The 22,266-nt window shown below is 54.8% G+C and overlaps 1 protein-coding gene across 2 annotated transcripts in view; it reads left to right on the top strand.

The window, feature by feature from the left end:
* TBC1D2 (TBC1 domain family member 2) overlaps window positions 1-21,623 on the top strand; it is a 46,951-nt gene extending 25,328 nt beyond the window's left edge. Inside the window, exons 6-13 of one of the 2 annotated variants that reach the window (XM_069474470.1) lie at window positions 3,084-3,479; window positions 8,995-9,105; window positions 10,627-10,811; window positions 11,805-12,281; window positions 16,899-17,019; window positions 19,439-19,624; window positions 20,290-20,411; window positions 21,050-21,473. In XM_069474470.1, the coding sequence (XP_069330571.1) occupies window positions 3,084-3,479; window positions 8,995-9,105; window positions 10,627-10,811; window positions 11,805-12,281; window positions 16,899-17,019; window positions 19,439-19,624; window positions 20,290-20,411; window positions 21,050-21,257 (1,806 nt within the window). In that variant the 3' untranslated portion in view covers window positions 21,258-21,473. Of the gene's footprint in view, window positions 1-3,083; window positions 3,480-8,683; window positions 9,106-10,626; window positions 10,812-11,804; window positions 12,282-16,898; window positions 17,020-19,438; window positions 19,625-20,289; window positions 20,412-21,049 lie in introns of those variants that run through there. The other variant, XM_069474471.1, reaches the window with a different exon arrangement.
* The last annotated feature ends 643 nt before the right edge of the window (window positions 21,624-22,266 follow it).

Here is a 22,266-nt window from a genome sequence, read left to right as displayed (position 1 = left end):
GAGGCCACCCTCTTTGATGCATCCCTGCGGATCTGGAACAGGGCCTGAGGCCTGTGTGACTCCAAAGCCGGAGCATAATGTCCTCAAGGTTCATCCACGCTCCTTTGTAAGGCTTAATAATGTTCTGTTGTATGTATATACCACATCTTTTCTATCCATTCATTGGTCAGTGGACATTTGGGTTGTTTCCACCTCTTTGGCATTGTGAATAATGCTGCTATAAACATAAGTTATTTCCATTTTTAAAAAGAGATTGAAAATCCACGAACCACACAGCATGGGGAAGCGAAAGGATCCTGGATTAGGAGTTGGACACCGTCTGTTGGAGTCCAGTTTTCCCACACGAGCCACCGGCTCCCTTTAGTCCTCACCCTTCTCCTTCCTTGGGCTTCAGGCTCCCCGTGTGACAGCAAGGAGACTGGACCAAAAGGTCCCCTAGGGCCTTTCCAGACTCTAGGCTTCCTGAATCCATAATCCATTCCCACTCCTCTCTCAGGCCCCACTGAGGCTCCGTCCCCTTCCCTGGCTGTCTCCCCACGGCCTGTCTCCCGTGGCGCAGAGCTTGGGGGCGGGTGGGGGGCCTCCTGGGCTGGCATCTTGCTTGCTCTTGGCTTTTGAGAGCCAGAGGAGGGAAGAAGGAGAAAGAGGTAGTGAAGTGAGCCTTCCCTGGGGGAAAGACACCCCCGGGTTCTGCTCCCAGAGCAAGTCTGAACAGTGGTGTCTGTTCGTTATTTCACCAGACGGTTACTCAGGTAATCTCCAAATCTCAGAAAACGGTCTGGGCTCTTGTCATCCTGGGGCCACAGGAATGTTAATCTCTCTCAGCTGAGCCCTGGGAAGCTCATTCCAAACATTCCAGACATTTTCCTTTGGTTTGCACTCCCTGTCCTGTCCCCACCCCACCTGCCTGCCACACCCCAGGGCTCCCACAGTGCCACACTAGCTCATCCCTTCCAGGTCTTTGCTGGGGCTGTTGGTGCTGAGTCTGGAAGGCCCCTCCTTCACCTCCCACCTGCTGCTTGACCGTCTCTGGCCCTCTGTCTTCATGGCTTAGTCTAAACTGCTCTGCCTTTCTGCAGAGTGTACTGGTCTTCCCCACCCGCACCCCAGGCAGAAGTCCGTGTTCCCCCACTGTGGGCCCCCACAAACACCCTTGCTCCCCTCTCTTGCAGTAAATCATTCCGTTGCTGTGGGTCACTTTTGCTCCCACCAGTCCTTGTGGTCCTTGGAGGCAGGAACTGTGACCAGTTCCTCGCTGGGCCCCAGCACCTGGCACAGGGCCTGGCACCGAGTGGGTGCTTGATAAAGTTTGGACGGATGGGTGGGTGAGTGGGTGGAAAACAGAACTGGGGAAGGGACGATCACTAGTACTCAGCTTTCAGAAGATGCATGCCACTGTGGTTTTGTCATTAGCTTCTCAAATAAAGTCATGATTTTTGGTAGTTCTCCAGAATGGAATTGTTCTTAGCAAATAACCCTGTCTAGCTGATGCATTCATTTCAAATGCTTTGGCGTGGTACAGTCAACATGTCTTTAGCAAACCAGGTTTTTCCAAATGAGACTAGCACAGAGCAGGGCAAGGTGGCCTAAAAGCACCACCTGTCTGGGGTGAAGTCCACATGAGCTGCTGGTGTTTGGATCGTGCCCCTGAATGAATTCACACCCCTGCTTTGGGGCAGGACAGGCCTGAGTTCTGGGGAGATTTGAGGCTTGAAGGCACAGGGAGCTGTGCAGACCTGGAGTTTCCACGGGAATCAATTGCCCCTGCCAAGGGAAAAATCTAAGTCTTCTTTTTTTTTTTTTTTTTTTTTTGATACAGAGTCTCGCTCTGTTGCCCGGGCTGGAGTGCTGTGGTGTCAGCCTAGCTCACAGCAACCTCAAACTCCTGGGCTCAAGCAATCCTCCTGCCTCAGCCTCTGAGTAGCTGGGACTACAGGCATGTGCCACCATGCCCGGCTAATTTTTTCTGCATATTTTTAGCTGTCCAGATCATTTCTTTCTATTTTTAGTAGAGACGGAGTCTGGCTCTTGCTCAGGCTGGTCTTGAACTCCTGAGTGCAAACAATCCGCCTGCCTCAGCCTCCCAGAGTGCTAGGATTATAGGCGTGAGCCACCGAACCTGGCCTTGAAAAATCTAAGTCTTCTTGCTGAACTTCCTGGCGCTTCCTTCCTCCAGCACTGGAGGAAGGCAGGCATCATTTGGCAGGCGGAGGGTGCTAGGGACAGACAGGTTGAGTGAGGCTGTCTGTGTGTGGCTGTGCATGGGGATTGCCAGTGTGTTTCCTCTCTAAGGCTGCCTCAGCGTGATTGGTCGTGACTGTTTGGATGCTATATTGAGAAGGATTCTGAGGCCTCAACTAGGCTTCACAGGGAGTATGGAGATTAACTAGTAACGTCTGCCACAGGGCTGAGAGGGAAGAGTAATGCCACATAGCTTCTACCCTGGTTTTATTACTGACCAAACACAGGCTTTGGAATCTGGATAACTGGGACTGAATTCCACTCTATTCTGCCGGGCCTCAGTTTGTTCATCCCTGAAACGGACATGTACACGTCGGGGGTATGGGCTCAGCTACAGTAACATAGAAGTCTCATAGTGCCATGGCCTAAAACAAATAAGAAGTTTATTTCTCTCTCACATTACAGAATCCACAGGTAGGTGGGCAGCTCTGAGCTGGTGGGGCAACTGTGCCTTCCTCAACATGTAACTTCTGCTTTGGGGTCCAAGGAGGCTAGTTCTTGCCACTTCCCAGCCAGAAGGAAAGGGAACTGGGCCAGGGGAGTGTGGGTCCGGTGGTTTAAAAGCTGCCCCCATCACTTTTCGTTTCCCGTTTAGGCAGAATGGGCACTTGGCCACACCTAGCTGTGCCTGGCTGGGAAATGGAGTCCTGAGCTGGGGAACCAGCGGCCCAGCTAACACCCCCTTGAACAGAGAAGGGAAAGTGAGTGTTGGGATGAGGTGCCCCGGGTGCCGCTGGGCACCTCTCAGGGTGGCCAGGACAACTGGAGATAACACATGTCCCGCCTCCGGCGTCTAACGGGCCTTCCCCACGCTCACAAGACGCTTCCCTGTCCCCGCCCAGGAGCTGGTGAAGATCCTGCACAAGGCGCTGGAGGCTGCCCAGCAGGAGAAGAGGGCGTCCAGCGCGTACCTGGCGGCGGCCGAGGACAAGGACCGGCTGGAGCTGGTGCGGCACAAAGTGCGGCAGATCGCAGAGCTGAGCGGGCGGGTGGAGGCCCTGGAGCAGGAGCGGGAGAGCCTGGCGCACACGGTGGGCCTGCAGGAGCGGCAGGTGCAGGAGCTGCAGCAGCACGTGCAGCTGCTCATGGACAAGAACCAGGCCAAGCAGCAGGTCATCTGCCAGCTCTCTGAGAAGGTCACCCGGGACTTCGTACACCTCCTTGACCAGCCCTCTGTGCCCCCTGACACTGCTGACAGGGACTTCCTGAGCCAGCAGGAGAGGCTGGAGCACCTGAAGGTAGGGGCCCTCCCTCTGGGGCCTGGTGCCAGTCCTCCCCTGGGCCATCGGGGAGGGCGTGCTTTCCACCCTAAGGTTCTCTCGGTGGCATGAGGATGGCCCTTCATCCTGGACGATTCACGTGGACTTAAGTGTTGGTGGAAGCATTGCTCTGTGCTTCCTCACTTTCTTCACCAGAAAACCCAGTGCAGTTTGACCTTGATGTCCTGGGCTGCTGAAAAGCGCAGGAGTCTCTAGATTATCAAGTTAGAGATGAAAGAGCCCGAGACCAGCTGAGTCTGGGGCCTGGCCTGGTCAGCCTCCTTTACTGCCATCCCGATGCCCCCATGACCCCCAGGGGGCCAGGGCGGCCCTCCCCCGCAGTCCTGCACACAGTACCGGTGACCTGCAGCTGGCTGGGGCTCGCGCACGGTAATGGCAACAATCGCTGCTCCCGTTTATAGAACTTACGGAATGTTTAGTGTGTGCCAGGCCCTGTCCTCAGTGCTCTACTTGTGTCGTCTCCTCTAGTCCTTGCTCCAACCCTAGGAGGCAGTCACTTGTATGCACCCCACTTTACAGATGCACATTTTGAGGCTGGGAAAGGTTAAGGATGGTGCCCGGGGTCATGTGCTGAGAAATTTGGGAGCTGGAATTGGGGGGGGCTCATATCCGCTGACTAGTCTGCCTGCTCTGCTGCCTCTCCTAGCTTCTGCCGCCATCCCCACCTCCCCCGTCCTTCCCCTTCTCTGTCCCTGTCTCTCCCCAGGCTGCCCTGTCTCTTTCACAGGGACCTGTGGCACCACAGAGGCAGGAACTTTATTTGAGGTGTGTCGCCTGCTGTGGGCTGCAGCCTCCTCTCTAGCCGGTGCTGACAGGAGCTGCCCCACCCAGAGGCCCGAGGCTGGGGAGGGTGCTCCCTGTCCCCTCTGGGCCTAAAGGAGCCATGTGACCGGGGCAGTCCTGCCCTAGACCCTGCCACTTAGAGCCACATAGGTGCAGTCATGCGCTGCACGATGATGTTTGGTCAATGACCATAGTCTCGTAAGATTACAAAGGAGCTGTAAAGTTCCTATCGCCTAGTGACATGGTAGCCATTGTAACATTGTAGCATACACGTTGCCCTTTCTATGTTTAGGTATGTTAGATACACAAATACCACTGTGTTACAGTTGCCTACGGTATTCAGGACAGTGACATGCTGGACAGGGTGATAGCCTAGGAACATAGGCTACACCACATAGCCTAAGTGTGCAGTGGGCTACACCGCCTAGGTCTGTGTGAGTCCACTCCACGATGTTTGCACAACAAAACTGGCCAACAGTGCATTTCTCAGGGCAGATCCCTGTCATTGAGCCACACGTGACCATCCATGGATATGTGTAACTTTGGGAACTCCCGTGCTGCGGTATCAAGGAACTGCTGGGTGGGGGGAGGGGGAAAAAGAAAAGAAAAAAGCAATCAGGAATCTTCTGGGAGAAAAGCTCTCAGTGGGCAGCACTGACCAGTGGCCACCGCGCAAGCTTTGAAGTCAGACAGGCTTGTGTCTTACTAGCTATGTGACCCTGGCCAAGTTACCTCGCCTCTTATAAAAGGGACCAACTGGTCCTGCCTCACAGGGTTGTTAGAAGGATAAAGGAAGAGGACGTGAAACCCAGGTCCCCTTCCTTTTGTTTCAGCAAACACTGGAAAACCACATAACCAGTTGCTGAATCTTTTCCCTTATGTAGTCTGAAATCAGAGATTCTTTTGGGTTAAAACCAAACTAAACCTTTCAAACGCAGATGCAGCTAGGTGTTGTTGGAGAGCTACCAGTCCTCTCCCTGCAGGCAGTGAGCACTGCTTCCCGCCCCGTCCTGCCCCAGCCGAGAGCCTTCCTCTTCTCTCCGCCCTTCCTGCTGGATCCACTATTCAAGACCCAGTAGAGCGGCGGGATGTAGGGGTCAGAGAAATAGGTCAGCTGGGTGGCTCCAGATTGCCCAGAGAGCTGACTGTAATCATGGGTCACCTCGGAGACCGAGTGTGCCCCTGAATTTACATGTTCAGGAATTTACAATATTTTATCAGTGAAGCCAGATACGAGGAGACTCTGGGTGGATTCAGATTAACCAAACACACATTTCCACGTGCTCCTCAGAGGCCCAGTGTTTTGTGCTTGGAAGAGTTGTATGTACTTGGTGTTCCTTATTTTCTAGCTTTTAGAAGACCCGTCAAACGTCCATTGTCTTTAAGTTTGGAGAGAGAGTTCTCACGTTTCTTGCTTGCCCGGCGATTGAGGATACCCAACTTTAGGGAAATGCCCCCTTGTTATTGAGACTGTCATTTTGGAGATAGGATCATTGACCTCTTGAATATCAAAACTGGGAAGACTGGGAAATCTCGTCTGCCCCCTCATTTTCTGGCAGGGACAGCTGAGCTGGGGAGAGGGGAAGGACTGACCCAGGCCAGGCAGCCACAGCCCGGCCTTCCACGCCAGGCCACTGCTTTCCACACTGGAGCACAGTGCCTCATCCACGGCCATGTCCCAGAGAATTCCAGGTTCCTGATCCCTGCAAAGGCAGGCAGGCAGGCTCTCCTCTCACCTGTTCCCCTTCTCGGCTGTGTTTTCCTTTTTTTGTTCCACTGGTGACTGTCATGTGACTTTTCTCTTCTCTGAGGTTTCTCTTTTTCCTCCCTACAGTTCTGAGCCAAGAAGAGCACTCAAGGTAGGGCCATGAGCTGAGTGGGAAAGCCGGTCACACCTGCCTCCCTGTCTGGTGTGTCTGCCTTCCCTGGGGCTGGGAGCAGGGTACCTTATGTGACAAAAAGCCTTCTTTCCAAAGCCCTGGCAATACCCTAGAGCAGCTTCCAGGCCTGGGGTGGTAACAAGGAGGAAGGGCAGAGGTGTCTGGCGCAGTGTCTGCTGCTGGAGTCGGGGCTGCCGTCGCTCAGCGGCCTTTGGTGAGCACCAGCCGTGGGCTGCACACACCTGGCTTTGGACCCTGGCTCCCTGCCAGTCTGGACCGAGGGGAACTTACCTTCTCTGGGCTTGTTTCCTCATCTGTAGAATGGGAATTGTAGGCCTTTACTTCTTATCCACAGCACGGTGGTAAAGATTAAACAAAATAACCACTGCCAGGGTGATGGGCCTGGCTCACAGCAGGAACTCAGGTAATGGCAGGTCCTTCCCTCCCTTGCCCTGGGCTCGTTGCATTTTCCCAGGCTTTGGGAGAGTCCGCAGCAGCAGTGGGGGAAGTGACCTGGGGGGACAGCATGGGAAATGGGGGCTCTCAGACTGTCGGAGAGCTCAGTGAGGGAGAGGACACACATATTCTAACCCTTTCGCACATATTAACTAAGTGACTCCCAGCAACCCCTTGATGTCGTGCTGTTATCATCCTCATTTTCCAGGTGAGGGTCGAGGCACAGAAAGGTGAAGTGACTTGTCCAGAGGCTCAGTGGTTAAGACGGGGTTTGCATCTGGGCAGGGTGGCCCCAGCGTCCCTGCCCCAGCGTCCCTGCCCCGACCTGCAGGCAGTGCCGGCATCTTCTATGTATTGTTATCACGCCGCCTGCCGAGTGGGAGAGGACACACAAGCCCACGTGCATTCAGCCGGGAGGTTTCAAATGGCAACCCCTGAAGGGTGGGGACTAGAGTTTTGGCATCCAGGTGGGTTCCAGCTGCGAGGGAGCTCGCAGGGTGCCTGGCAGGAAGTCCTGTGGTTGGGGCTTCAGAAGCAAACAGACCTGGGCTCGGTCTCACTCTGCCTCATACTGCTGTGTGGCCTTGGGCAAGTGGCTTCCCTTTCAGAGCCTCTGAAACTTCATCAGCCAGGAAAGGGCATTCCTTTGGGGTTGCTGGGAGGATTAAACAAGATAACGTGCTCAGCGTGGTGGTGTCATGGGGCATGCCAGGGTGATGCAGGAAGCCTCGCAGCCTCTGTGTTCATGAATTTCTAAATCTCCAGACAATAAAATATAAGTCTGTCTTGGGAGCAGGAAGCGGTCCTGGAGAATCCTGAACCACAGGAGATTGGTCCTTGTACCGCCAACGTGAGGATTCTCCCCAATCTCCCCGCCCCTGCCACATAAGCACAAGGAAATGGGAGTCCCAGCGGAAGCAGGCAGAAACTTGCCCAGAGGAGCAGCTGGCACACACGGGCAGCATTTCTGAGAGGCAGAGAGCCTGGGTTTTGATCTGGGGCAGGGACATGGTTGGAGAGGAAAGAGACAGGGCCAGGAGCTGGAACTGCCTGGGTCCAGCCAGGAGAGAGTGAAAGCCACACTCAGCTGGAGCTCAGCCTGTCAGCCCAGGTACCATGGGAGCCCCAGTGGAGCGGTGAGAAGCCACGAGATGAGGTCAGTCTGGGCTGATCACTTGTGGCCCCAGGAGCCCTGGGAACAGGCCCTCCCAGAAGGTCAGCATCTAAGTGGAGGGCAGCAGACCCGGGCATGCGTTGGAGCTTCTGGGCTGGGAGGACCTTGGAGATCATCTCGGCCAGAGTGAAGACCCACCCGGGGAGGGCCAGGACCACCTGTGGGCTGTGCACGCGTGGTGTGATGTTCTGCGTTTCCAGATAAATCAGGGCCTGTCCAAGGTCATCCCTGCTGCAGCACCTCTTTCACTCACCTACAGCCCGGTACATTTTTCAGAGTGGGAGAGAAAGGGGTTACGTTTCTGCCAGTAGATACTCTGGAATTCTCAGCTGTAGCTGTGAGCGTGTGTCATGTGACTGAATGGCTTCTGTAGTATCCAACCCAGCAGAATAAAGATTGAGAGCCCTTGTTGTAGCTGATCCTTCTCTGAGGCTCAGGTCCCTGCGTGAACCTTCCCAGTGCTTGTCCAGCTTCTCCTTGTATGCCCCAGCAGCAGGCAGCTCACTCCCTGCACCAGACATCTTGCAAAGGGAAACTCGGAGATGTTCATCACAGCATTATTCATAATTAAAAGCCAACTGAAAACACTCAGGGCTCAAATTATAAAAGCAATAGGAAAAGGATTATAGGTAAGTTATGGCAAATTCACCCCAATAGAATCATCCTCAGACATTAGAAAAGATCATTGGGAAACTTATATAGCAACATAGAGGAGCATTTACATAGTGACACTGAGTAAAAAAATGTCCGCAGTGTGATTGTAAACATATGATAAAATAGGTTGATTTTAAAAACAAACATGACTTGAGCTGTTGTTATGTTTTGGTCTCTGTATTTAGTGTTATCACACGTTATCTCATTTACTCTCCCAGCTGCCCAGTAGGGTACTTGGTACTTCCCCCTTTTACAGATGAGGAAACAGAGGGTCAGAGTGATTCAGTGTCCTGCCTGAGTCCTCTTTGAACTCAGGCCTAGCACTCTCTCCACCACATCATGCCCACATCAGGAATAGAGAAGGGGTCATGGGTAATTCAATTTCTTTCAGACTTCCTTTTCTGTTGCCATTGTTGGAAATTTCTAAAGAAAGGAGGCTTTGGAGCTCCTTTGAGGGTGTGACCCCCCCCAAGACCAGGGACATGTTTGTGGTATAACTAATAAGATGCTGTGCTGTCTTCTCCAGGATGACATGGAAGCCTACCGGACCCAGAACCGCTTCCTGAACTCCGAGATCCACCAGGTCACCAAGATCTGGAGAAAGGTGGCGGAGAAGGAGAAGGCCCTCCTGATGAAGGTGCGAGTTGGAAGCCCTGTCCAGATCATCTCCGTTCCCAGCCACCCTTCTGGTCGCACACTGGCACCCCCCGTCTCACTCTCCTTGTCACCTGTCTGCATTCCCTCTGGACTGAGCCCCTCGTGAGCAGGGCCCGTGTCAGGTTCTTCTCCAGAGCCCTGTGGTCTGGCCGATTGGGCCATCTGCTCGGCAGTGTTCACTGGGCAGTGTTCACTGGGCAGTTGTGGGCTAGGAGACCAGTAAGCCTGGTTCCTGCGGGCAGACGAGTGAGGAAGTTGAACATGATCAAAATGAACAGGGCTCACGGGATTCATGGGGGCCCCCAGGGAGGGGACAGCTTCCTGGAGGAGGTGTCTTCTGAGTTAAGTCCTCAGAACGTTATCCAGGCAACCTGTGGAGAAAGGCCTTGCAGGAAGAGAGACAGCGTAGTAAAGACCTGCGGCCTGAGGCGGGGAGCAGGGCTGGGGAGGGTGAGAGGTGAGGCTGGAGCTGAGGAGTTTGGAGTTTACTCCGAGGAAACTGGGGACTTGTTGACGGATTTAGAGTGGAGGAGAAGGCTGCTGTGGCTGCTCGGCAGGGGGTGGGCCTGTTTGGAGTCTATAGCAGGAGTCCCTGAGGAGGGTGTTGGTGACGGGACTCAGGAAGAGCCCTGGTGAGAGAGGTGGGAACCAGGCGGGACAGGTAGGACAACAGGCAGGACAGAGGATAGCTTGGAGTTGGTGACCTGGGCAGGGGTGCAGCAGAATTGCAGCCTTGCCCCTGAGGTCCCCCCACCCCCTGCCACCCCAGGATGAGACGGAAGCCAGGGTGGCCCAGGGGTCATTAAGCAAATTTTTATTGTCCCCATCTCACAAAGATGGAAAACAAGGAGGTGGCCTGACCTGCCTAGCACCATCCGGCTTGTGTAAATAGAAACAGAAAAGTTCACGGGAAGGGGGCATGTCGTGGGGAGCGTCCCAGGCAAGGGAAGAGGGTGCGTGAAGGCTTTGAAGGGGGAGGGATGTGATGTGTGGCCCACATGGTGGCAGCAGAGGGCAAAGGGCAGTGTCCGTCCCCTGGGCAAGTGCTCCCTCATGCTACCCACAGAGTTCGCTCTGTGCCAGCTGCCCTGGGAAGAGCTTTTATATATCAGCTCTTCTGATCTTTGCCAGAATCCTGAGGCAGACTCTCTTTAGCCCCATTTTACAGATGGATGAACTAAGGCACAGAGAGGTTAAGTAATTTGCCACAGGCCACACAGCTATCCGTGGCTGAACCAGGATGGTACTGTGGGCCATGCAAGAGCCTGTATCGTCCCTGTGCATCCTTCTCCTCTTTCTTCTGAACCAGCTCCAGCCCTGGGCCTGGTCCCCTCTTGTCTACCTTACTGGAAACCACCAGATTCAGGGCCCATCTCCCTTCCCTTGTACAAAGGTGTGGGATTTGGGAGTCCGGGCAGGTGAGGGCAGTGCCACCCTAAAGCTGTGGGGCAGCCCAGGCCCAACCAGGCGGCCTGACCAGCCGTGCCTCTCCCTCTTGCAGTGCGCCTACCTGCAAGCCAGGAACTGCCAGGTGGAGAGCAAGTACCTGGCGGGGCTGCGGAGGCTGCAGGAGGCCGTGGGGGACGGGGCCAGCGAGTGCGTGGAGCTGCTGAGGCAGCTCACCCAGGAGGCGCTGCAGTGGGAAGCCGGCGAGGCCTCTGAGGGCATGGAGATGAGCCCCATCAGGTGAGCCCAGCGGCTGCCGGTCCCTGCTGGCCGTGCGCGAGCACCGCACAGCCGTTACCGCCTGCGATCTCCAGATCCACGAGCGTGTGGTTGCAGCGGAGGCAGTGCAGGCTCAGACCGCACGTCAGCGCAGACGTGGGGTCGCCTGCAGGCCCCGCTTTTTCCACTCGTCCAGGTGCCCCACGAACGTGTTTGTCAGAGAGGGGAGGAGGGGAGCCAAGCCGGCTGCCGCCTCTGTGCCAAGCCCGTGCTGAGCACAGTGGACACAGTAGTTAAACGTAACGGAAACGAGTGTGGCTGTCCTCGAAAGCCCCTGGAGGCTGGGTGGCCCAGTAGTGGCAGGAGCCCGAGCTTTGAAGCCAGGCCTGGCTGTCTTGCTGTGTGACTGTGGACAAGTCTCTTTACCTTTCTGAGCCTCATACTCAGTCTCCATAAGATGTGGGCTAAGAGCCCTGCTTTGCAGGATCACTGGGATTAAATGAGATAGCTCATGCAGGGCACATAGTAGGGGTGAATAAATGAAAGGCCAGCTGGAATGGGTCCCCAGCTGTCCCACCTCTGCTTATCTTTGGTGCTGTCTGTTCCCCATCCATCACTGGGCTTAGTGGCTGTGGTAAGTGGGGTTCTGTGTTAGCATGCGGGGCTCCCTGGGCCTAAGGCTGTGTGTAATAAGAGGGTCCTTTACATTTGCACAGAATGAGTGAGCGAATACCTCTTAAGCACTTACTATGTACCAGGCGCTTTCCAGGCCCCCAGCAGCTTACAACAGAGGATCTCACCAGGTCTTCATGAGGCAGAGCAGGGTTCCTACACCCATTATACAGATGAGCAAACTGAGGTTGGGAGAACTGAAGTCACGTGTCCTGAGCTGCATGGCTAACCTTCCATGAAGCCAGGCAGGAACCTGGCCCAGGGTCCTCCCCCTGCCCCACTGCCCCCCTATCTGGGGCAGGGCTCTGCAAGGCTTTGCTAACGTGGGCTTTTCTTTGGCAGTGAGTATGATGAGTATGGCTTCCTGAGGGTGCCCGACTACGAGGTAGAAGACCTGAAGCTGCTGGCCAAGATCCAGGCACTGGAGGTGCGCTCCCGCCACCTGCTGTCCCTCGAGGCCGTGGAGCGGCCGCTGCGGGAACGCTGGGCTGCCCTGGCTGAGCTCGTGCCCTCGGCCGAGCTGAAGCAGCTGCTGCGGGCAGGAGTGCCCCACGAACACCGGCCACGCGTCTGGAGGTGGCTGGTCCACCGCCGCACCCAGCACCTACACACTCCCGGCTGCTACCAGGAGCTGCTGAGCCGGAGCCAGGCCAGCAAGCACCCTGCTGCCCGCCAGATCGAGCTGGACCTGAACCGCACCTTCCCCAACAACAAGCACTTCACCTGCCCCACCTCCGGCTTCCCCGACAAGCTCCGCCGGGTGCTGCTGGCCTTCTCCTGGCAGAACCCCACCATCGGCTACTGCCAGGGCCTGAACAGGTGAGCAGCTATAGCCGAGTGAGGGCGTGGCCCTTACCTTTCAGAGCACTGCTCTGTCTCTTTGTTTTTTTGTTTTTTTGGTTTTTTTTGAGACAGAGTCTCACTCTGTTGCCCGGGCTAGAGTGAGTGCCCTGGCGTCAGTCTAGCTCACAGCAACCTCAAACTCCTGGGCTTAAGCGATCCTACTGCCTCAGCCTCCCAAGTAGCTGGGACTACAGACATGCGCCACCATGCCCGGCTAATTTTTTTGTATGTATATATTTTAGTTGTCCATATAATTTCTTTCTATTTTTATTAGAGACGGGGTCTCACTCTTGCTCAGGCTGGTCTCGAACTCCTGACCTCGAGCGATCCACCCGCCTCAGCCTCCCAGAGTGCTAGGATTACAGGTGTGAGCCACCGCGCCCGGCCTGCTCTGTCTCTTTGGAGCCTCCCAAGAGCCCTGAGACATGAGCCCAGGACGCTTGGTCCTCACTGGACAAATGGGGACGGGCAGGTGAGATGACATGTTCAAGACAGAGATGGGCCAGAGGCCAGAGCTCAGGGCCCCCTGTCCCGTGCTCTCTCCTTTGATCCGTGCTCAGGGAGGTGCGACTCACGTAGAAAGCGTCGTGAATGGTCCACTGGAGTATATAGTGTGTGGCCTGGCTCACATATTGCAGGACTGTCGGGGTCATTTGCTGGGATCGTTTGCTTTAAATGAACCCTCCTCAGAGGAGCCCAAGGAAAAGGGAATTTGTAAATGTTATAGAGGGAGCTCACAGAAGCCAGGAAAAGAAAATAGAGCTGAGGACCAGCTGGTCATTGGAAGGAAGGCAACTGCCCTCTCCAGCAGGGGCGCAGCACTGCACGGCCCCAGGGGCAGCCCTCATACCTAGTCCCTGAGATGCCATCCCCTGAGGACGTACAGCACCAAGGCACTTGTCTGCAGCCCTCTCTGCGGCTACGTGGCCTCTGGCCTCTCCCTCACTCCACACGCCTGCTTCCTTCTCTCTCAGCAAACCAGCCTCTGCCCACTCATTTTGGGGATGTTTAGGGCCCATCAAGGTTGCCGGAATGGAGGCCTCAGCCCCTGAGCCTTGGGCCTTTCAGCAAATCTTCTCACCCCATCCCTCACACACTCAACCCTCGTGTCCCAGTCCTGAATTCCCCAAAGAAGGAATCTGAATGGCCCAGCCTGGAATAATTTCCAATTCTGGTCCATTCCTCCATCAGGGGAGGGAGGAAGAGATTGGGGGTAGAGATGATGTCACCTGGTTCATGGGGCTGCCCCCTCCAAAACTGCAGGGAACCGTCCTGGATGCCCCCAGGTATCTCAGTAGAGGTTGCATCATCTCAAATATTTCCCGAAGCAAGTTTTGACTCAATTTAATTTAAACACATATACTCAGGCAAAATTTACATAAGCCTTTCTGCTCTTTTCAGACTAGGTGGTGTGTGACATTTATTTAACACAGAGTAAACATCCAAATTGTTCTCACTCAAATTTGAATGATTCTCAAGAGTAGGTATTTTTTCCACCCTAAAATTAGGTGAAATTGAGCATGCATATATACAATTACTGGGCCTTAAGAGTTAAACTCCAACCATAATGCCTCCCAGTCTAGGCCTCCTTAGAAATTGTGTTCGGATTTCATGCTACTCTAAATGTCTGCTACAGGTGATATCTGTAGGAATTTCATTCATTCAGCAGCCAAGCAAAAGCCTGTGCACTTCTTATCGGTTTGAACATGTTAAAATCCAGAAGAGACAAAATTTGCAAAGCCTCTTTAAGACTAGCTGTAAGGGAGCTGGAAGCTATGCGATTAGTATGAATAAAAATTTTTACATCTCATGCAACGGTCAGGTGGGAAGTAATGCTTGATGAGGGCCTCGTGGATGCCAGGTGCTTAGCATACCTGATGCCATTGAATCCTCATGAAAACCCTGTGAGGTGGGCATTGGTGGCCCCATTGTCCACATGAGACTAGAGGGCCCGAGAGACTGAGGAACATGCCCAGTGCCTCACCACACACGGTGGCCGAGCCAACTACTAACCTTGGACTCTGGTCCCCAAACCCAGTCCTTCCTGCAGCCCACACTCACTGAGACGGCAGCGGTGGCAGAGGGTGTGCCAAGGCCTCCCAGAAACCCTTTTTCCTGTGTAGATGTAACCTCTGTGAGACCTGCTCTGGAGTTCAGTCTGTGCTGAAGGGGTAGGGGAACATCCTGTAACAGGAAGGGGCCTTGCAATAGCTTCATGGAAAGAGAGAAACTTCTCCCTGTGTGGAAAGAGGTAACACACAGGCTGCAGAAGGGGATCTAGGGACAACTGAGACCAAGAAAGGCAGAAAATACCCGGAGGGTGTTTTTTCAATCTTTCTCTGAATGCTATTTTTACTTAAATTTGATATGCAAGCGCAGATAATTGGTATTTATGTAAATATGCAATTGCTTAAAATAGAACCTTATTGTAATAGCAAGCCTGTTCAGATGTGCAGCACATTGGCCCAAAACCCAAGCCTGCAGGCCCTGCACTTGTCTTAGTTGCCATCTAGTGGTGGCCGTTAGAACTGCATGTGTGGTGTCTCAAGATGACAGACCCTGCTTCTAAGGCAACAAATCCAGCCTGTTTAGACAATGACAGTTATCATAGTTATGACCTAATGCTAATTTACAGCAAAAATTTTAAAGCTATTTCCCTGTGAAAATAAGTGGAATGCTTTAAAAGTAGTTTTTTCTTGTCCCCATTGACACACTCCCTCCTCTACAGGCCTACTGCAGTCCTGCTGTGGCCCTGAGCAGTCAGTTAGTAAGCCCTGGCACCCAGCCTCGGATAATGGACCTTCTAGTGTGTGCAGAAGTCTAAACCAATGCTGGCAGCCAACTCCTGGGGACATCCTGAGGCTCAGGGGGAACAGGGTGGGGGAGGGTGGAGAGCACCAGGCTAGACTTTGGGAGTGCTGGGTTCTGTTTCCACCCTGCCACCAACTGACTTTGATCTTGAGCAAGTCACTTCTGCTTTCTGGGCCTTGGTTTTCCCATCAGTGCAATAAGGAATTTGTCCAGCCCAGAAATAACCAGTAGGAGGCAGCTACCTGGAGCCTTGTTTTAAGTGAGTTTCTAAGGCTGCCTCCAGACCAGGGGGAAAGAGTGCCATGATCAATTAGTTATGTCTTCCCTGGGCATAGACAAAGGGAATGTTGCCATGATCAATTGGTCATGTCTGCTGTGGGCACAAAGAAAGTGGTGGCCAATATACCTCAAATTTGCTATCCTTGAACTCCGTGACCTCTGGAGGTTCCCTTCCCCGCAGCTCTGTGACTATTCTTTTCTTCACTCACTCAGCTCAGACTCAGGAAGGTTTGTACAAATATTTGACCCATAGTGGGGAAAAATTCCTTCCCAATCTACTGGAGAAAGAGAAGGGATTTCTTTTCTTGTCTTTTGAGATTTGACCCTGTTTCTAAGAGTCATGAACCTCAGAAGAAGGGTGGAGATCATGAATCCAATCCAGTGAGAACCCAGAGAAGCATAAATGTCTGAACAATGAAATATGCTCTTTACGTGCACAGAGTCTGAGGCATCAAATGCTGTAAAGTGACGTGTCCCCGAGGCTGCTCTGGGGAGTGCTTGATCCACGAGGCCTCCATGGGTGCAGCGTACAAAGGCCCTCCACGGCCCGCTGGGCAACCCTGGGTTAGCTGGAGTCAGTGACACAGGGCTTCGTTACTGCGGGGTGTCTCAGAGGCTTTACTAGGATGGTCAGTGTACATCGTGAGCCTCTAAGACGGGGCTGGAATGCGCAGCATCCCCCACGTGTCTTTGAATGTGGGACCCTGTGTTCACTTAGCATTTGGGAAATGTGTTCCTGGATTGGCCGTGGCTGAGAGCTGCCAGGGAAGATGGGATAAGGAGAGAAAACAGTACTTCTCCCAGGAAGACTTCCCTGCTCAGCCCTGGGGGGGATCTTTTTCTCACCTGTGCTCTCACTAGAGCCTCGTGAGAGCTTTAAGGGGCGGGGACGTAGAGGAGAAAAAGACCTGTGCGCATTGAGCGCCTGGTGTAGGCCAGTGAGCAAGGCACTGTAGGTCCTTCTGCTCACTCCCAGCCGGGGGGCAGATGTTGTTAGTCTCACTTTGCAGACTCAGAGAGGTTAGTGTGCTTGCCAAGGTCTCAAAGCCTGTGATTATTAAGGTGAGGATAGCTAACATTTATAAGAGCTCACTATGTTTCTGGCAATATGCTAGGCACTAAATGAACTCCATTTATCCTCACAACAGTCCTGTGATTATTATGAGGAGGCTGAGGCTCAGAGAGGTTAAGTAACTTGCCCAAGGTCATTCAGGAAGCAGCAAGAGCAAGATTCACACCCAGGCAGGCTAACTCCAGAGCCCCTGCTCTGAAGTGGTCCCCATTGCTCTGGAAACCACCAGGGTCATCTTCCCCAAAAGAGTGTTCATCTCACTCCAGGTGCCGGGACCACCAGCCAGGCTAGGGAGTGGGGAGTGGCGTTGGACTGGTACTTGTGTAGAAGGACTTACCCTGTGGGACCCAGTGAGCCACCTCCGTCATGGGCTGCCTGGCAGGGCTCTGACTTGTGTGGGTCACTCCAGGGCTCCTTCCCTCCCACTCCAGGCTGGCGGCCATCGCTCTGCTGGTCCTAGACAAGGAGGAGAGCGCCTTCTGGTGCCTGGTGGCCATTGTGGAGACCATAATGCCCCCCGATTACTACAGCAAGACACTGATGGCGTCCCAGGTGAGCGGGATAGGGAGGGGACTTGGCGGCCATGCAGGGCAGTGCCCCTGAGTTGTTCCTACAAGCCAGGGAATCTTCCAGGCTTCCACTTCTCCCTCTGTACTGTGGCCCGATAACCCTCTCTGGGACTCCTGGGAAGTTCCGGTGAGCTGGTGGCCTTGAGAATTGTTGGGCTGTACTGTTGCCATTCCAGCGGTGACATCATGTCATTAGAAACAGTGGGTTTCCTGGGGAGGGGAGGAGAAGGAAAGCTAGTGTCGCTTGCTATTTACCAGTCAAGAATTTCAGGACAGAGGTCAGGTGGGTGAGCGATGGGGCCGGGAGGGTGGGAGGTGATGGCGCTGACTCTTACGTGCGCTCATCGCTGTCTACCGAGAAGCGCGGCCGCCTCCATCCTATCACCGCCTCGGCTGTCCTCTGGGCACAGGCCTGCCCTGCAGCCAGGCAGAGCTGGGTTCATACCCTCTACCCCTCCACTGACCAGCTGTGTGGCCATGGCAAGTGACATCACCTCTCTGAACCCCAAGTCGGCCTGCTTTTGAATGGGAATGAAGTTTCTCCATGGGCTTGTGAAGAGCCGTAAATGTGCAGACGTTTCGGCCCCCCAGCCCCACTCTCCAGCCTCTCCCGCCGCCCCCTGCCGCGTTCTTGCTGCATCAGCACCTTCTGCTCTACAGAGAGGCCTTCTCACTCCCCACCTGCAAACCCATCGGCTACTATCTACCCACCGTCCTTTTCTCCTAACACTGACTCCTCCGTCTGGGACGCCCAGCTGGGCAGGGAGCTCGGGGGATGGTGGATGTTCGGGTGTGGAGCTGGGGGAGCAATCGGGACTTGGGAGTCACCAGCAGAGAGGTGTTGGATCAGTAAGGATTCATTTGGCCTCACGGAAGGGGAGCCCACGCTAACAGTGCCTCCGGTAGGGGATTATTTTTCTCAGATAAAGACAAGGCAGGACCCACTCCTCAGTGCCATCAGGCCTCAGGCTCCTTCCAGCCCCCTCTCTGCCATCCCTGGCATGTGGCCGTCATTGTCATGCCCATTGCCTCGTGGTCACAAGATGGCCACACCACCTCTGGCACTGTGGCCGTGGCCTGGGCTGGAAGAAGCAGAGGGGCGAACAGCAGGAGCCGGCTCCCCCGCTCGGCGATTTCCACCTGCACCTGACTGGCCAGAACTGTGTCTCGTGGCCGCCCTGGCTGCAAGGCAGGCTGGGAAGTGTATCACGTTTTATGTTCACATCCTAACACCTATGAAATTGAAGTGTGTTGTCTAATGTGGTGGGTTTTGGGGTTTTTTTTTTTTTCTTTCATTTTTTATTGTGGAAAATATCCCGCATTTTAAAAAATAGAGAAAATAGTGTCATGAACCTCCATGTGTCCATCGCCTGGTTTCAGTAATTGTCAACACAGGAAGGCCAGTGTTGTTACATCTATACTGCCACCCCCTCCTGCTTTGATTATCTTGAAGTAAATTTCAGATATCGAGTCAGCTCATAAATCCTTCAGTAGGTTCGCTGGCACCCTAGACTCAGTGAGCCACCGCAGGTTTGGAGCTGCACACTTGGCCTCCACAGCTGCCCGAGGTTCTGGGTAAGGAGGGAGGGGAGCTGCTGGGTGTTTGCCACAGCGATGCTAACGCCTGCAAGGGAACTTAAGTTGGGGGACAGGGCTGAGCAACCAGCAGTTCCAGGAAGGAAGAGCAAGAAGAAACTAAGACAGGGTCATCCCAGAGGTAGGAGAAGAACCATAGAAGAACCATGTCTTGGAGCCGGGGAAGGAGCCAGTGCTGGGAGTAATCAACTGGGTCCAATGAAACAAGGATGGAGGCGTGACAGTGGCCACAGGGAGAGGTCACTGGCAACCATCGCCAGCAGTGTCCTGCTTTGAGAAGATTCTTTGATGCCACGAGTGGCAGGACATTATGCCCCGCACACACCCGCCCCAGGACCTCACCCCAAACATCCACCCAGCGCCTTCTGTGTCCAGCCCAAAATGAGTACAGAGAAACAGCCGTGGCTGTCAGCGGATGCAAGCTTAGAGACAAGGCTCTGTTTCCCCAGGCCCTTTGTGTATGAGACCAGTTTCTCTGAGCTGCCACGTGGATCAGCCTGGCCCCCAGGCTCCTGCTTGGCTCAAGGTTCAGGTGGGCAAGGGGGCTGAGAACTCGCCAGCCCACACCAACCTCCTGCAAAGCCTGGTGCTGCAGCCCCGCCGGCTCTCGCCTGTGTCGGGAGCAGCTGGGTGATGTGCTGTGCACCTGCCTCCCAGCCAGGCTGGGCTCTAGCTCCCCTGGGTACTGGGGCCTCCTGGGCAGGGCAGGACCTGCTCAGAGTGGCTCCGGGGTTGTGTGTGGACTGACCGTGTAGGAAGGGCGGGCAGGGAGGCTGCAAGTGACAGGTCCTCTCACCGGCCTCCAGGTGGACCAGCGGGTGCTCCAGGACCTCTGCTCGGAGAAGCTGCCCAGGTTGATGGCCCACCTGGGGCAGCACCATGTGGACCTCTCCCTCGTCACCTTCAACTGGTTCCTCGTGGTCTTTGCAGACAGTCTCATCAGCGACATCCTCTTCCGGGTCTGGGATGCCTTCCTGTATGAGGGGACCAAGGTAGGGTGCTGCTAGGGTGTTGGCAGGGGGGCCCTGAGCAAGTCCCTTCACCCCTCTGGGCCTTGATTCTGCCCCTGGAGAATGGGAGGACAGTGCTCACCTGTCAGGGTTGCTGAGGTCTCCTGAGAGCATGGCTTTGTAACCTGTGAGGTGCTTTGCACGTATGAGAGGCACTAGTGGTTCTGCCTCTGAAGGTGTGTCCTAAACTGGGATTGCCTTTCCCTGCAGAGGAGGCGTGAGCGTGATCGGGGGACACATCCCTAGTCCATCATTGCCCCCTGGTCACCTCAGCCCCTCCTTCTCTTCCTCCTGGTTGGACTAAGCCCTGGATTGGGGGCTGGAGCTTGGGGCAGGTCCCCCGACCACCCCAGTTTCCACCTCACAGTTCACAGAATACCTTCAAATTTGTCCTTTGATTTGATCCCTGCCAGAGCCCCCTGTAAAGACATGCCATTAACCCCATTAGGTCCAACAGGACAGCTAGAGCTGGGGCTCAGTGCAAATCCCCACGTTTCAAACTATGCTCCCCCACATTGTGCCCCAGGCCTCACCTCCGCAGCCAGTCCAGGGACTCCCACACTGCCTGGCGCTGTGGGCTTTCCTCCCTCTGGAGACTACCTGCCTGGCCCCCGACGCCCCACCTGAGCCTCCACTTTGCCCCCCAGGTGGTATTCCGCTATGCCTTGGCCATTTTCAAGTACAACGAGGAGGAGATCCTGAGGCTGCAGGACGGCCTGGAGATCTACCAGTACCTGCGCCTCTTCACCAAGACCATTTGCAACAGCCGGTGAGAGCCCTCCCCGTCCTCTCCCGCACCCCCGCCACCCATGCACCCCAGCGCACAGCAGAGGGGAGGCTGGTGTTTGCCCAGTGGAGATTTATTAGTGATACTGAGCATCCCGTTACAGCCTAGAAATCTTTAGGGAAGTCCTACTGTCTTAGTGCTCTGTCTGCCGCCTCCCCATGGCATTTGAAGCCTCCATGCAGTTTCATTTCTGGCCCACCTTCCCCTACCCTGAACACTCACGGCCTGTGATCCTGGAAGGCAGAATTATTTGAGTTCCTAGAACAGCCCCACCTGTGGGCTTTTGTGCTTGTTGTTTTTTCTACTTAGAATGCCTTCTTGCCACTTCACCACTATCATCTTCTTTGCCTGGTCAACTTTTATTCACTCTTTAAAACTCAGCTCACATGTCCCCTCCTCCAGGAAGCCTTCCCTGACCAACCTTTCCCTACTGAGTGAGGTGCCCTCCTTCTGAGCTCCCGTAACCCTGAGCTTCCTCTTGCTTCTGCATGATCACACCAGGTGGAAATCATCTTCCTATTCACTGTTTCCTCCCTGAGGGCAGGGGCCAGGGGCTCAGCCACATGGGGGGATGTCCCCGTGGGCGCTGTGCTCTGGACTGATCTGTGCCCTCTCCCCAGGAAGCTAATGAACATCGCCTTCAACGACATGAACCCCTTTTCCATGAAACAGCTGCAGCAGCTGCGGACGGTCCACCGGGAGCGGCTGGAGTCTGAGCTGCGGGAGCTGGAGCGGCTCAAGGCCGAGTACTTGGAGAGGCGGGCGTCCCAGGGCAGAGCAGTGCCAGAGGGCTGCGCCAGTGAGGATGAGGGGGAGGGGGAGGCCTGACTTGGCCACCTGCCCTCCCCAAAGCCTTCCTTACCCTTGGCTGGCAGGCCCCTGGAAGTCAGGCATGGTCCAGCCTGGGCAGCCCTATCTCCATGTGACCCTGGACAAGTCCCTTCTCTCTAGGCCTCAGTCTCCCCATTGGGACATTGTCTGCTGAGAAGCCATTGGTTGGGTTACCTTTTGTGGGCACTTACCAGGGATGCCAGCCCTTCCTGGCCTCCACACAGAGCACTTTAGCATGTAAACAAGCAAGAAGAGTGCTGTCTTTATAGGGTAACCTTGAACATCCTTTGGGTTATATCAATATAAACAATGTAAATGTTGGAAATAGCTCACAAGCTTTGGGATTTAAATGATTCTCAGTTACCAGTGTTTCCTGGATGGGCCCAAGGAGCCAGGGTGTGCCACCACTGGGGCCTCCCAGCCCAGGATGTCTCTGGCTGCTGTTTCTCTGGGTGTCTCTGCAGGGCCAGGCTCTTCCTGGCTCCCTGAGGAGCTGGGGCCCTGAGTGTTTAGGGTTTCTGTCCCTCTGCGTAGCAGCTGCTCTGCAGTGCTGACCGGGTCTGCATTCCAGGCCCACCCACCGTGTGCTCTGTGTCCGGAGCCTTGCACCTATGCCCTCCTTTGTGCTCACAGCCCATTTTGGGGGGTTCCCAGGGAAAACCGCCGTCCACCACCATGAGGAACTTGGTGTGGGCTTGGGCAGAGAGCCTGGGTCAGGGCTCCCACTTCTGACTCCCCACTGCCCACCTCTCCCCTGAAAAATGGGTGGTTGGGAGGGTGGGGAGACGGTGGTGAGTGGGGGCCCTAGTTGGGCTGGCTCGTCATACACTCACCGTGGCAGGAACTCGGGGCTTTGCGGCCCCCGGCCCAGAGTCAGGCTCTGCCAGGTCCTTGCTCAGCAGACTGAGGCAGGGGGTCAAGGCTGCACAGGGATTTTGGCAACTCATTTCTCACCCAAACATGTGACTGTGCTGGCACAGCTTTGGGGTTCTCACGTGGAAACCTC

This window comes from Eulemur rufifrons, chromosome 7 (genome assembly GCF_041146395.1).
Source record: "Eulemur rufifrons isolate Redbay chromosome 7, OSU_ERuf_1, whole genome shotgun sequence".
Lineage (NCBI taxonomy): Eukaryota > Metazoa > Chordata > Mammalia > Primates > Lemuridae > Eulemur > Eulemur rufifrons.
This window is presented reverse-complemented; position numbering and strand designations above follow the sequence as displayed.